The 14,901-nt window shown below is 31.7% G+C and overlaps 1 protein-coding gene across 1 annotated transcript; it reads right to left on the reverse strand.

Moving 5' to 3' along the window:
- Positions 1–903: 903 nt before the first annotated feature.
- LOC149537019 (laccase-3-like) lies at positions 904–6,691 on the reverse strand. Its single transcript, XM_089806876.1, has 6 exons — positions 6,570–6,691; positions 5,448–5,599; positions 4,927–5,171; positions 2,595–2,723; positions 1,549–2,499; positions 904–1,210 (listed from the first exon to the last, which is right to left on the reverse strand). The coding sequence occupies exons 1-6, from the start codon at positions 6,654–6,656 to the stop codon at positions 1,080–1,082; spliced, it is 1,695 nt and encodes a 564-aa protein (XP_089663002.1). The 5' UTR covers positions 6,657–6,691; the 3' UTR covers positions 904–1,079.
- Between the last annotated feature and the right edge of the window lie 8,210 nt (positions 6,692–14,901).

The following is a 14,901-nucleotide window of genomic DNA, read 5'->3' on the forward strand; positions in this document are numbered from 1 at the left end:
TAATTTATAATGTAATTTAAGGATGGGATCTTATGGAGGAAGGCTTCCTTAAAAAAAATTATGGTAGATTGAGATTTTTTAGAAATATTTATAGTCAAGTGGTCTAATGAATTTTGTAGAGCATTCTACCTTAACAGTTTAAGTTCCTAAATTTTAGGAAGTTAAATACTATAACTTTTATTGTGAAATATAAAAATGGTAAAAACAGTATATTTCCTCTTTAGTTTATTTTTGGTGAGAAAGAAAATACAAATTTTTGATGTGGTAGGAAAATCTCCCAAGTTGGTGGGTCAATTTTCAGACCTACCACATTTTCATAGGTTCAAATTGTGATATCTAAAAATACTAGGGTCTTATTTTCTAGCAAGATATTCCAATTAATCTATAGTCTATAAAAATAATTAATATGGGACCTCAGACTCCTTAAAAATACAGCTTAAGCCCTCCTTTTATGAACCCCTTGCCAAAGTAAACTTAAATATACACCAACAATTTTTATGTATCATTTTTCCTAATGTAATGCCTCTTATTTAAGAATGGATACACCAATAGGATTGAGAATATTAGATTTCTTTCTTTCTTTTTGAGGGCTTTAGGAAAGATGCTCAAAGCTTATTATTAAATTTCATTTTCACTTATGAATTGCTCTCTCTTCCATTAAAACTCACTTGTTAAAAAAAATTAATTTCAAATCTAATTCTTCATTATTATTATAATCACAACATGTTATATTAATTATAATCATTTTCTTAATAAAAATAATATTATCATATAGTATAAAACAAAAGTTTGTAACACAATGATAATTTATGAACTTCTTATGTAATTTTAAAAAAAAAACTTAAAATCAATTCCAATTTAACATTTAATAATAATAATAATTAATATAAACCAAATTATTTAACTTTAATTTAGAAAAATCTATTTATCTCTATTTCTTTTCCAATATATTAATTAATAATATCTTATTATATAAGAGTCATTACATTGATAATATTGCCTTGCGCAAATATATATAATAAGGTGATGAATAAGGAGATCATTATTTAGTTATCCAGCTGCCATGGTTTGTGGAATTACTAGCATTTGGGAAGGTTGCGAGGAGGCCGCTCCAAACTTTGCAAAGGACCATGTCCATTCTTCACGACAAAGACCATATTCAATCCCCATGTTAGATGATCATCAAAATGACAATGCACAAACCAAACACCTGCCAAAATCATAAACTCTACTTTTAGCATATTGTTCATTCTTTTTACCTGTATTACTTCTAGATAAGATTGTGCATGCTTTGATGCAAAATATATCATACATTATAGTATCTAGAAACAATATCTAAATTCATTGATTGTGGAAATCTAGTAGTATTAATATTCTTCAATATTCAATTTAACATAATCTATCTAAAAATAATTCAACTTAACAAAATCTATATAGAAGCAAAACCTAAAATATATGAATGGTAGAAATCTACTAGTATTAATATTCTTCAATTTTCAATTTCAATCATATAATTATGAGACAAGAATGGAAGCTATAAATATCTACCTGGATTGTCAGCTTTGAATCTGATAGCAGACCAACCACCAACAGGAACTCCCACAGTATTTCTCAGTGGCGGATCAACCAGATTGAATGTGAGAGGATCTTTTCGAGCATTATAGTTACCAAATCCCTCTCCCACCACATAAAAATCATAACCATGAATATGCATTGGATGGTCATCAGGCTGGAAGATATTTGTTGCTTGGAACACAACCTGAACTGTAGCATTGTAATTCAACACTTTAACTTTTGTTGCAGTGGTTGGCGCCCAAAGACTTTTGGGTACATTGTCACTTGTATAGTTAAACACAACTGGTGGGTTTGAAGGAAAGTCAGTAGTAAAGACGCCATTAATACCAAAATAATAAGCTTGAAGGATGGCAATATCCGGCATGACAAAAGATACATTGTTCATACTAGCCGTTATTCTGGTATTATTAGGGGCTTGACAGTTGGTAGTATTTCTAGTTCGGCAAGGAAATAAGCCCAGTCCAACGGTTATTAGAAGTTTCTCATCAACGGTCTGGGGAACTTCAATTGGGTGCTGTGGTGAAGCTAGGCTTCGTAATGCTTTGTTAAATTTAGTGACCGTTGCAGTGTCATTGTATGTTGGAAACCGTGGAAGGGATGGGGTGGAAGATGAGTGAGAACCCATGTAGTCAATTATAGCCGTTGTTGTGGTGTTATCAAAGAATCCAACGGATTGAGTGGTGTATACGTTAGCAGCAATGTAGTATTTTGATATAGCTTGACTGGCTGTGAGAAGGACGTCTGCAGTCTGGCCAGGGGATATAAGCATTATGTTCGTTGTGTATGGCTTTGTGTAGGAGGCATCTACGGCTACTACTGTGAGATTGTGGGATGCAATCTTGAAAAAGAGGTGATTATTGACCGCAGCATTGACGATGCGTAAGAGATAGGATTTTCCTTGTTGTACGGAGATTTTAGTTGTTCCTGCATTTGAATGATTAGCTAGTTTATCAATTCCATGATAATGGTTAATGGATATAAAGATTAGAGGTTGGTTTGTGGCTTGAAAAATTATGTACCTGATTTAGAGCAAGGATAGAGATCTCCTGGCTGACCATTGATGAGAAAAGCATCAGATATATTTGGTGCTCCTCCTGTTTGAATTGATAGCCTCTCAACCGCTTCGGGATCACTGTTCCACCATTCTCCTGTTTGATAAAGGTAAGTTATATTTCGAATAATGAGAATACAAAGCTGGATTAACGCAATCATTAAAAAAAAATATTTTAGATTAGTTCAAATTCTTAATAGATGTGTGTCATAGAGAAATCTTTGCATATAAAATTATAGATATGGAAGCATAGGATATAAAAGCATGAGTTTTAGGTGGAAGTATCTTTAGTTAAGAGTTAAAGGATTTGAGGTATCTTCATTCTATCAATTTGTTCAATTTTATGAACTTAATTTTCTTAAGTTTATCTACAACAATTAATTGTACTAACAAATTAAGAATTTATTGACAATTTTTACATTTTAAATGTTACTTTAATTTTATACACACACATTATATAAACTTGTTTTTGTAATTTGAAAAAAAATATTTTCACATAATTACTTATGAGTTTTTTTTTTTGCCACTCCCACATGAGGTTATCAACTTCAATATCACATTATATGATCTAGAGACCAAAAAAAAGTTTAGAAAATGTTGATTTGTTTCTTATAAAGAATTCTAAGATTTCAAACTATTCCTCTTTGAAGAAACTTTTTTCAATTCTTATATACATTTTTAAATTAAAGTCAAAAAGATTTTTATCTATTAGACAAATACTTTAATAAAAATAATTGATAATGACTTAATTATAATGTACTAGAAGATATAATCTTCATTTTGAAGGAAAAAAATGATGATACTCAAAGAAAAATGACCAAGGTCATCAATGTTAGTGAAATCACTTTCTAGGAAAAAGTGATGGACTAAGGAAGCTTAATAAGAAAGGAAAATTTATTCACAACCTTTCAAAGGGTATCTCTCCAACCACTAGCTCTGGAACTATCCTTTGTAACTAGGGAATACAAGGACGAAGAACAAAACTAAAGCAAGGAACAAGGAGCAAGAGGTACACATTGAGTCAGAGATGTTGTTAAAAAGGTTAAGGATATTTATTTTGATATCATTAAGAAGAATGAAGTTTTAGCTTAAGCTTTATAGACTTGTTGTTCCCTATTTTTTTGACGATTTGTTGGCCTTATTTTGGGAAGGGAGGACAAGTTTTTTTCCCATTGTTTACACTAAATTAGATTTTTGATTCTTGTGAAATCAGTTTTCCTCAAACTAAAAACTATATTGTACTACATTAAAGTTTGGTTATTTGTTATTATTTTATATTAACTTTAGAATTTGATACTAATATAATTCTAAGAAGAAACTTAATGGTAACAAGAAAATGCTTAGGGCATAATGTAGCCACATTAAAAAGTTTTTTTTTCCTAAACTCTCAATGTAAATAAATAAAGAAAATGTAAATAATTTATTTGTGTATGACAGGCTGATTTATAATATAGATATAAATAATGAAAATAAAATAGAATAATAAATTTCAATAAGTAAAATAAATTAAAAGTAAATAATATTTGATATGTAGGAGATGTTTTCCACATAAATCAAATTATGATATTTCTAAGCTGTAATTTTTAAGTTAAAGTCATTGTCTCATATTCATGAGTAATAGTTCATAAGAACTCATCTTTGCATCTAAGTGATGCTCATGACTTTAGAGAAGTGAAGCGTGGACCTTCCCAAAAAGTCACTAATTTCACTACTACTCCATCTCAAGGTAATGCTCATGATGTTGAGAGAGGTGAAGTGTGGACCATCCAAAAAAGTCACTAATTTCACTACTACTCCATCTCAAGTATGCTTAACCATGAAGTTTCCTCCAAGTTCAGCCCTTTTCACTCCTATCTCACTTGCAAAACCTTTAACAAATATTGTACTTTATACACCATTCATTATAAAACTCTTTTAAAATAATAACAATTTTCTATAACAATATAACCCAAATTGATTTTCAATATTTTTAAAATAAAATGAAATATCAGTAAAATATCTATTATTGTTTTGATTGTCCATTATTTTGATATTCTTGATGAGTTATTTTTTCATCTCTACAATAATCCAGAGCCTTCAAAATCTCCTTAATCAGAACAATTTATAGAATCTTCTTAACCAGTATAATATTCTAAAAATATTTGTTAATTCTAAAAGTTTAATCAGAACAATTTATAGAATCTTCTTAACCAATATAATATTCTACAAATATTTGTCAATTCAAAAAGTTAACGCTCTTTTCAGCAAACTTCTATTCTGTGTATTATAGAGCATAGAAGAGTTTCAACAATTATGAGTACCTAGCACGATGGGCACCTCTGAATGTGGTTGGGGAAATGGATAAGGATTTCCTCTCTTTGGGTAGATAACAATTGCTCCGTGAACTGTTGCACGCAGCCATGACACGTGGGCATGCCACCACAAGGTCCCTTCTTGTTCAACAATCCTGAATTTGTATGTATATTCTCCTCCACCTTGAATTGGGCACTGCGTTATATATCCTGGTCCATCAGCCCATGCTGAGCGAATCTGCCTCACTCCATGCCTGAAAAACAGACATTTTGGTAGAGGCAATTTGAAAATAAGAACAAGTAGATTTTCACTATTTGTTTCGTATGTTCTCTTTAATCTATCATTCGAATGATGAATGATGAAGTGTAATCTGAAATGAAATGTTTATACAAAAATATTTATACAAACGAATTTATAACTAACAAGTTATAAACAATCTTAAAATATAATGAATAAAAAATGTCTATATATGTATATAGCATCTAGAAGTGTGACAGGTGAATGTGAAGGATTAAGAGAGAAGAATTACCAGTGGATGGTGGCATTGTATTTGGACCTATTGATTGTTCTTACTATAACACTGTCGCCATTGTGCACATACAGAGTTGGCCCAGGGAACTGCCCATTCACTGTGATTATGCTATGCGCCTGGCATAGTCTTGTAATAGGCATCGCTTCAATCTTGCCAAATTCAAAGGAAAATAAAAATTTCTCACTATCACATAACGTACGAAAATTTCATAATCTTCTATGGTAATATCTTTAGGACGTTTGAGGATTAAAAATTTTTCATCTACGATTTAGATCATTCTCTATAATTGAGCTTATGAGTAACTGTGAAGAGTTTTTTAAAAATGTTTTGCCCGCTCGTTCCAAATTTGGGGACATCCATTTGGTATATAAAAAAAAAGTATAAAGAGAAAAATGAGAGTAGTAGAGAGAAGAATTTTAGGAGAAAGATTCTCATAAGCGTTTTGAATGTATTATCTTCAATATTAATATTATTGTTGGGCTAACTGTCAAGGTTCTTATTGGAATTAGTGATATGGGCTGATTGTTTCTGCATTCTATAAGGCTAGTGGTTTTATCTATCATTAGTAGGTTGATCTTCTGGTGCATCACGACCCTAGCTTGTAACAAGTGGTATCAGAGCTTGGTCAGAGGTTCAAATCTACTCCAATAAAGCTGAGGTGGGATTGTTGTACTAACCACCAATATTTCTGGACTAGTGGTATTACAAAACTCTACACCAGAAATCTATAACAATTTATATTAATAAATAACATATTAGTTTGGAAGATTTCTACAATATAATCCACTTATTAGTATAATTTCCAATGAACCACTTAAAAATTACACTTACACTAATTTCTTCAATTATGATTTTTGCAGTACTAAGCTGATATTAGATAACCCACTCATAACAAATCAAAGTTTACACTATATTATTTAAACCAAATCAACTAAATAATTTGTTTTTAAATTGATAAATCAAAAAAATAAGATAGGCAATCTCAACACTATCAACACTATACTAAACAAGCAGTAAGAATCTTTAATATAAGCCAAACCAAGTAAATCACAAATTATAAATCGATTAAATACGTACACAATAACAATAAATCGATTAAATAAGATACGAGAAACATACAACAAATGTGCTGCGATGAACGTGTGCTCTTGCTGCAGCAATGAAAGTAAGGAGCAGAATAGAAAAATAGGCTGAGCATAACGACATTCTGAAAGCGTGTATCGTTTACTTTTCCTTGTACTAAAAATGAAGCATTGAAATGCTGTACTTATAACCTCAATAGCTTGAACATCACATACTAGAACTTGATTCTTAGATTAAAAGCCAAAGATAAAAAGTCATATTTTTTTCTGAATACTTGCTTACGCAAATCTGTATCGACATTTATTGGTTGAAATCGATGTGTTGGTAATTTAATGGTTTATCTTTTGCGAGTTACGAGTGCGGTACACGCAAAGTCTTCCCACCATCCACAGAACTGTCCCTGCAATCGCAAGCTTGAATAATTTTAACATGTCAGTCCTTTACACATAGGTCGAAAAATGCTTGTATTTCTGCATTTATTTTAAAAAGGCAACAATTCAATAGATGGTGAATTGTGCAGAGTAATCATAGCTGGATGTCAGGTTATTCCACCTAGCGAATAATGCATTTTTTTTTAATCAGGAGTGCCCAACACTAAAACTCTACGTTCATTTAACTGCTGTTCACTAGCTCCCTATCTCGGACGTGAAAGGTTCAGATTTATTCCAGCGAGCTTGGAGTGAACCTACGCCGTCCGTAGTAAAGAGCCAATACGGATCTCAGCCAACCATAGGTAATTTATGTTTTCTCCTATTTCTGATGCCTTTTGTGATCTATCGTTTCTGTGTTGAATTAAGAAAGATTATGTTTTATTAATTTTTAAATAAATTTATTGATCTATTTTCAATAATTATATGTGCTGGGAAAGAATATCGTATTATGATTTTATGTTTGGTATAGAATGCTTTGGAATATTTTATTGTGACTTTGAGTTTGATACATAATGCCTTATTTCTTATTTTAATGTTTGATATTAACATCTAAACTTACAAAAGATTAGATTTGTAATTTTTTTAATTTAAAAGTGTGTTATTTTTACTACAAAATGGGTCAAGAGAGATATATATAGTGTGTGTGTGTGTGGGTCAGTGTCCAACTAGCCGATCCAATCATTTTTATTATAATTTTTTATAAAATAAAAAAATAGAAAATAAAAAATCATTTAGTTATTGTACTTGTATTATGTTATAATCAAATTTTAAAATCAATAATAATAATATGTATCATATATTAAATCTTATTATATTAAAATATAACGAAAATAATAATGTGTACCATATATTGGCACTAACATTCAAAACAAATTAATTAGCCGAGAGGCTCCTTCATTCACATAAAGGTCCTTAAGTCTGTGAAGGACCAAAAATTTGTGAAGAGCTGGAAATCCATGAAGGAAATCCTTGAAATTCAAATGATTAACGATTTCTATTAACAGCTTGAAATTTGTTATCGGATGGGGTAGTTATGAAGTAGGGGCTTTATTTATCAAATTCAGTTGTTAATCTTGAAAAACAACACACGAGGCTTATTTAATTATTTTCGATTGTTCAATGTTGTGTTTGAAAGTAGGGAATTCAAAAAGGTGAAGGTTTTGATTTCAAAAGGTCACGCCTAGATTGAAAACCCTATCCAGGTACCTTTTTACCCGTTCCTGCAACAACTACTCTGTGGTCATTGCAACCATCTTTATCTTTGACATCTATAGATTTTATTATTGCTTTTTAGGAGTCAAGAGAAAATGAAAAAGTAAAATAAAAAACTAGATTTCAAACTATTATTGTTATTCCTGATTTCTTATCGTACAAAGTGATTGAATGATCAAAAGCTACACATTAGAAATTTAAAAATTCATGAAATTTTAATGTAATTTGAAATTGTGGAACTAGTCTGTAATGGAATCTATTTAAATAAATCACGATCAATTAGGAACCAAAGACAACAACTTCCAGCCCAGTTTTTACAAAATGCATATTTGACAAAGCTGAATACAATATTTATCTCCTGAAGCTCTAGCTTTTAAAATTTTGCATTTAAATTGAGATCATTAACTTCTTAAAAGATTTTAAACTGTCTAGCCAAAATGTTGTGATGCTTAATCCGAGATCAAATGATGAAGAATGGACATTCATCTCAAATGTAGGGCTTGCTTCAAACAAGCACATCCATATGGGACAACTAATAAGTTGTATCGGTGAGTCATACCTACAAGATTTAAAACCTAAAAACCAAAAAATACCAATAACAAAGTGAAAAACAACAAGGACAATGGATAAAAGAAATGATTTGTAGATGAATCAATCTTGCCCACAAGATTCATCCAGGATGACCTCTGTAGTTTTCTTGAGCACTTTTTTGTTAACATCCCCAACTCCAAGTTGCCCATTCAACTTGTCCTATACTATGTTTCTCTGTTTATATTGCATTTCTCAACTTATGCTATGTTACTCAACATGTATTATTGCTTGATGATACTTGTTGAGCTTGTTGGTGCTTGATAGTGTGGTCCATCGTATGCAATTCTTGTGGATTGGATTAGCCAACTAGGTGCATTTATTGGGTGTAGAGTGTGATCATTACATGGGGATTATAGTGATACGTGTGGACCTATTTGGGTCTTGGATCTTTGTCCTAGGATCATTTAATATTTGTTATAAGCCAACTTAAGAAATTTTGTATTTAATTTTCTTTCTAAAGGATTCTGTTTGCAATAGGCCACCAAATTGTGGTTAGAGTGTTTATTTAATGTAGGGATTTATTTTATGTATAACTTTCTAGGCCAACCTATGGCTTAGTTGGGTATGAGAAGAGGGTCTTGTCTTGTCTAGAGTCATTACTCGAGAGGAAATTCAACATGGAGTAGATGAGAGGAGAGAAGCTGAGCAAAGATAGTAGCTAAGTGTGGCTTGGGAAACAAGGAGGTTTCTTGGTGGCTTGTGACCACAAGTTTAGATTTTCTTAGAGTTCTCTACTAGATTGTTTATTTGGACTAGCTAGGAGTTGGATCTTGTGAGGTATTGCATAATTTTATTAAAATTGTTGATGTATTTGGCTATAATCCAGAGGGCTTATAACTGAGCATGTTGAATGTAAATAGTATGATTCTTTTATGAGAATCGATGTTATTCTAGATCTAAATCTCTATTTTATTATTTATATTCCATTGCATGGTTATTTTTTGGGGGCTAGGGCATCTCCTTTTGGGATTCTCCTTCCTTGTACAACATTAGGCAGTATCAGAGAGAAGGTTGCATTTGGTTGATCTAATGGATTTTTTAAATTTGTGTTTGCGAAGATCTTGGAAGATTCCTTCAAGAAGATTGGATCCTAGGGCATTTGATGATCTCTATAATGTTGTGGAGACCAGCATTTCAGAGAAGGTTAGATTAGATTTCATGTCTAAGATGGAGTTGATAAAGAATGAGATCATGAGAGTTATTATTGTTGTACCTAGGAGTGTGGATAATGGACATGGTTATGAGGAAGCTCCTGAATACTTTGAAGTTGTTGGATCTAGTAGCAAAGACAAAACTAATCAAATGGAGATGCCTATGGAAGATAGCATTGGTATATTGGATAGATGTGGATCTCAATTGAAGTTGAAGTGCAAGATGGAAGTTTCTAAATTCTTAGGTACTTTGAATCCTAATTGATTGGATTGGTGAATTGGAAAACCACTTTGAGTTAGAGGATATTAGAGATCTTCTCAGAGTGAGGTTGACACAAACTAATTTGAAATGACATGCTTCTTTAAGGTGGAAAGAGTTAGAAAGAGATAAAGAAGAGGAAGTTAAAATAAAAATCACTCACTGGAGGTTAATGGTTACAAATTGAAGGCTAAGTTCATTATTTCTGATTATGAACTATTGCAAAATCTAAAATAGAAGGATATGTTTGTGGAAGATTCTATTGAGGAGCTCTATAAGTTGACTATTTGGTCTAGACATACATAAATGTCTAAGGAAAAGGTGGCTTAGTACATTAATGGTTTGATATTCAACATTTAGGGTGGGGTTGGTATGCTAAAATTTGATTTAGTTGAGGATTCTTATCAGTATGCTTTGAAGGAATATGATAAGTTAAAAATGAAACATCAAGGTAGTTTCTGTGGAAAAGAGAAGCAAGATAACCTAGAAAAGGGTAAACCAAGTTCAAAATGTGAACCATAACCTATTTAGTGGGAGAGGAGGACATGTAAAGGTGAAATTAAAGGTACTTATTTTCATTTTGGAGGAGGACGACACAAAGCTTATGAATGTTCATATAAGGCTAGTAATAGGAGAACTATTTTCATGAATGAAGCTAATCACAAGGTCAATGAATCTGAGTGGGAAGGAGAGAACTTGTTATCTTGATGAGTACTATTTGGTAAAAGCATATTGGAACATTGTTTAAGGATTAAAATTTTCATGAATTGTTGTAAGTCTTCTAGTAAAATATGCAATGTGATTATGGATCATGGTAGTAATGATAATGTTATTAATGAGGAGATGGTTTGAAATATTGGTTTGAAGAGATTGAGACATCCTTGTTCTTATAGGATTAGTTGGTTACAAGATGATCATTCTTTGGAAGGGAGGGAGTAGTTTCTTATTGATTTCTAGATTGGGAAGTATAGGGATCAAGTGTTGTTTGATAGTGTGGATATATAGTTGTCACATATTTCTTGGTAGACGTTGGTAGTATGATTTTAGAGTTGTGCATGATTGTGTCAAAAATGTATTTATAGTTGAGAAAGGTGGCAGGAAGTTTTCATTAATTCCTTTGCAAAATGAATAATAGCAAGAGGAACCTAAGCTTTAGGAGTGTTGAGCTAAAGGATTTTGAGAGGGTTAGGAATCAACATGGAAAATAGATTTATGCTACACAAAGAAAGGATATAAAAAAGTAGAGAAACCATGTGATTGTTGCTGGAAATAATTGGAAAAATTAGAATAAAGGGAAGAGTGTGCAATATGATAACTTGGAGGATATCTATTTGAAGAACCAATTCAAGATTTATGTGTTGAATCCCATAAGATGTTCTTCTAGGTTCTAAGAACATCTATTTATACTTGGGGTTTCTAATGCAGGAGCATCCTAGGGTAGTTGAAAATCCCACATGGTGGAGTTATTTTGACCTTGGAGTTGGAGGACTCAATCAAAGAAGGGTTCATGCTCAGTCGTTATTGAGTAGTTCTTGGTTGTAGTGTTGGTCAGGGGGCCAAGTCTCTAAAGGAACTCGATCATTGAAGGTACTTGATACATGAAGAAGCTCAACATATACTATGTTTCTTAATTTATACTACATGGCTCAAGTTATGCTATATTACTTGACATATATTGTTTCTTGGTGATGCTTGGATAGTTTGTTGATGCTCGACACTCTGACACATTGTATAGAGTTACTACAGGTTGGATTGGCCAACTTGGTGCATTTATTGTGTGTGGAGTGTGATTGTGACATGGAGAAATTGTAGGGATATGTGTGGACCTATTTGGGTCTTGGATCTTTATCCTAGGCATATTCAATATTTGTTGTAAGTCAACTTAAGGCATTTTTTTATTTAATTTTCTTTCTAGAGGATTCTATTTACAATAGGCCAACTTGTGGCTGAAGTGTTTATTTAATGTCGGGGTTTATTTAATTTGTAACTTGATAGGCTGACCTATGGCTTAGTTGGGTATAAGTAGAGGGTCTTTTTTTGTCTAGAGTCATTATTTAGGAGGAAATTTATCTTGGAGTAGCCGAGAGGAGTGAAGTTGGGTAGACCTAGTAGTTAAGTGTAGCTTCTTGGTGGCTTGTGAGCAAAAGTTTAGATTCTTCTTAGAGTTCTCCACTAGATTGTGGATATGGACTAGCTAGGAGTTGGATCATGTGAGGCCTTGAAAAATTCTTATTGTCATTGTTGATGTATTTGGTCGTAACTCAAAGGGCCTTACAACTAGGCATTATGGATGTAAATCTTATGATTCTTTAATGATAAGTGGTGTTATTCTAGATCTAAATCTTTGTGTTATTATTTATATTTTGTTGTGTGGTTATTTTTTGCAGGCTAGGACATCTCCTTTGGGGATTATCCTATCGCGTACTACATTAGAAAATGTTTAAAGGGACTGTATGATAATTGGATATAACTGATTCATCCCCCCCCCCCCCCCCTCTCAGTTATCTAACAATTTGGTATCTGATCTGAGTTCTTGAAGAAAGAAGTTTAAAGGAACTTGAGTTAAAGATCAAAAATTTATAAGAGAGAGGTACCAAAGCTAAAAAAGGAGAAATTTTCCTCATGGAAAGATTAAATGATATTTTATCTCTCTAACATTAGAGATAATATCACACATTTCATAGAAAATGAATATACTATACCTATTGGTCCCCTGATTATAGATAAAATGAATGAGAAGAGGAGCCACAATAGTCTGATGTTTGAGATTTCTTGTTCTCTCAATTATGTTGATTTTGATGATATCAAGAACTATGGTAATGCTAAGAAAATGTTGGATAAATTAAAGTTAGTACATGGAGGACATGACAATGTATGGAGAGCCAAAGATGAATGAAAGAAGGTGAAAATAATGCACAATATGTGAACCAAATCAAGGATGTTGTAAGTGCAATTAGAGCTATAGGAGAAAATATTTTTGATTCTAAAATGGTGAGTAAAATTCTTAGAACTTTCTTTTTCCTATTTATGCTATCAAATTTCTTCTATTCAAGAAGTAAGAGTTATTCCTAGAAATGATCTGACACTTGATGGTCTAGTTAGTTGGTTGACTACATTTGAGTTGAGAAATTATGAAAACATTATGGTTACAATGGGAAATGCTTTAAAATATTCATAACCATCATTAATTCAAAGAAAAAAAATTGAAACCAAAGAAGAAAGCGAGTCTAAAATTGAAGATGATCTTGATGAGCTTGAAGTATGGCTTACAAGAGGGTTATCATGAAGAGGTAAAGGTAAAAAATTTAAGTACAAGAAGAACATGGATTAAAAAGACAAAAAGTCATGCTACATAGCTAAGGAAAAACATATCAAAACTAGTTATGATGATGGCAAGGAAGTAGTTGAAATGGTGTATGTTGCAATCAAGAAAGATCCAAATGGTGAAAGATACGAAAGTGAAATTGTTCTTATTTGCAATGTTAATAAGAATAATTCATGGATTATTGATAGTGGTTTTAGATATGACATGATTGGTGATCTTAGAAAATAAATTTGAATAAATTGATGATGGTAGAATAATTTTAATTTTGGTAATCATGTTCCATACTTGGTAAAAGGTAAAGGATCACTAATGTTGAATAATAAGATCATATATGATGATACATATCAGGTTCAATGACTTAAATATAATCTTTTGAGTGTTGCTTAGTTGAATACCTCAGATCACAAGATGAAATTTGAGAAAATGAAGGTGAAGATCTTTGATGATGAGGGTATTCTAATTAGAACAAGAATAGAAACAAAAGGTAACTCATTCTATCTTGATCCTATACTTGAAACATATTTTTTGTAGAATTGAGGATTTGTCATTATGGCATAAAAGATTGTTTCATGTAAATCTTGAGAAAATGGTGAAAACCAATAGAAAGAAAATAGTAAGAGGCTTACCAAATGTGAAAAAACCAAATAATGTTTTGTGTAAGGAATGCTAACTTGGTAAGATGACTAAGTCTAGTTTTTCTAGAAAGGAACACACTTAAAATGATATTATGGAATTGGTGCATACTAATTTATATGGTCCAATTAGATTTGATAGTTATTATGTTGATAGATACTTCATATTGTTTGTGGATGATTATTCAAGGATGATTACTGTTAAGTTCATGAAGGTGGAATCACATGCTTTTGATATGCTCAAATAGTATAAGTCTAGAGTTGAAAAGGAGATTGGTAAATCTTTGAAATGTTTGAGATTTGATAGAGGTGGTGGGTTTATGTCTGTTGAATTCACTAACTTTTGTGCTAAGAATGGTATCAAAAGACAATTATTTACACCAAGGACACCACAAAAAAATAGAATTTTTGAAAGGAGAAATATATCTATAATGGATTATGCAAGGAAAATGATGATTGAGGAGTCTCTCAGATATTCTGGAGAGAAGCTATCAATATTGTTGTTTATACTCTCAACCTAGTTTAATTGAAGAAAGGAACAAAGAAGACACTCTATGAATTAAGGTATGGTCATGCATTGACTGTGAGTTATTTCAAAATATTTGGAAGTAGGTGCTACATTTACAAGGATGCTAGGAATGGTAAACTTAATGTTAAAGGAAATGAAGGTATATTCCTAGGATATTCATCTAAGAGTAAATCTTACAAATGTTTGAACAAAGCTAGTAATAAGATGATTAAAAGGGCAAATATAAGATTTGATGAGT

The sequence above is a fragment of the Cupressus sempervirens genome, chromosome 10 (genome assembly GCF_028749045.1).
Source record: "Cupressus sempervirens isolate cs-2001-9-10 chromosome 10, ASM2874904v1, whole genome shotgun sequence".
NCBI lineage: Eukaryota > Viridiplantae > Streptophyta > Pinopsida > Cupressales > Cupressaceae > Cupressus > Cupressus sempervirens.

Bases quoted from the DNA above. Each gene is read 5' to 3' on its own strand.
- LOC149537019 (XM_089806876.1), bottom strand. From the start codon at position 6,656: ATGTCGTTATGCTCAGCCTATTTTTCTATTCTGCTCCTTACTTTCATT. The intron at 5,600-6,569 runs GTATGTTTCTCG...GAATTTGGCAAG, and splicing joins TTCATCGCAGCACATTTGTT to ATTGAAGCGATGCCTATTAC. The intron at 1,211-1,548 runs GTAGATATTTAT...TGATTTTGGCAG, and splicing joins ATTCAAAGCTGACAATCCAG to GTGTTTGGTTTGTGCATTGT.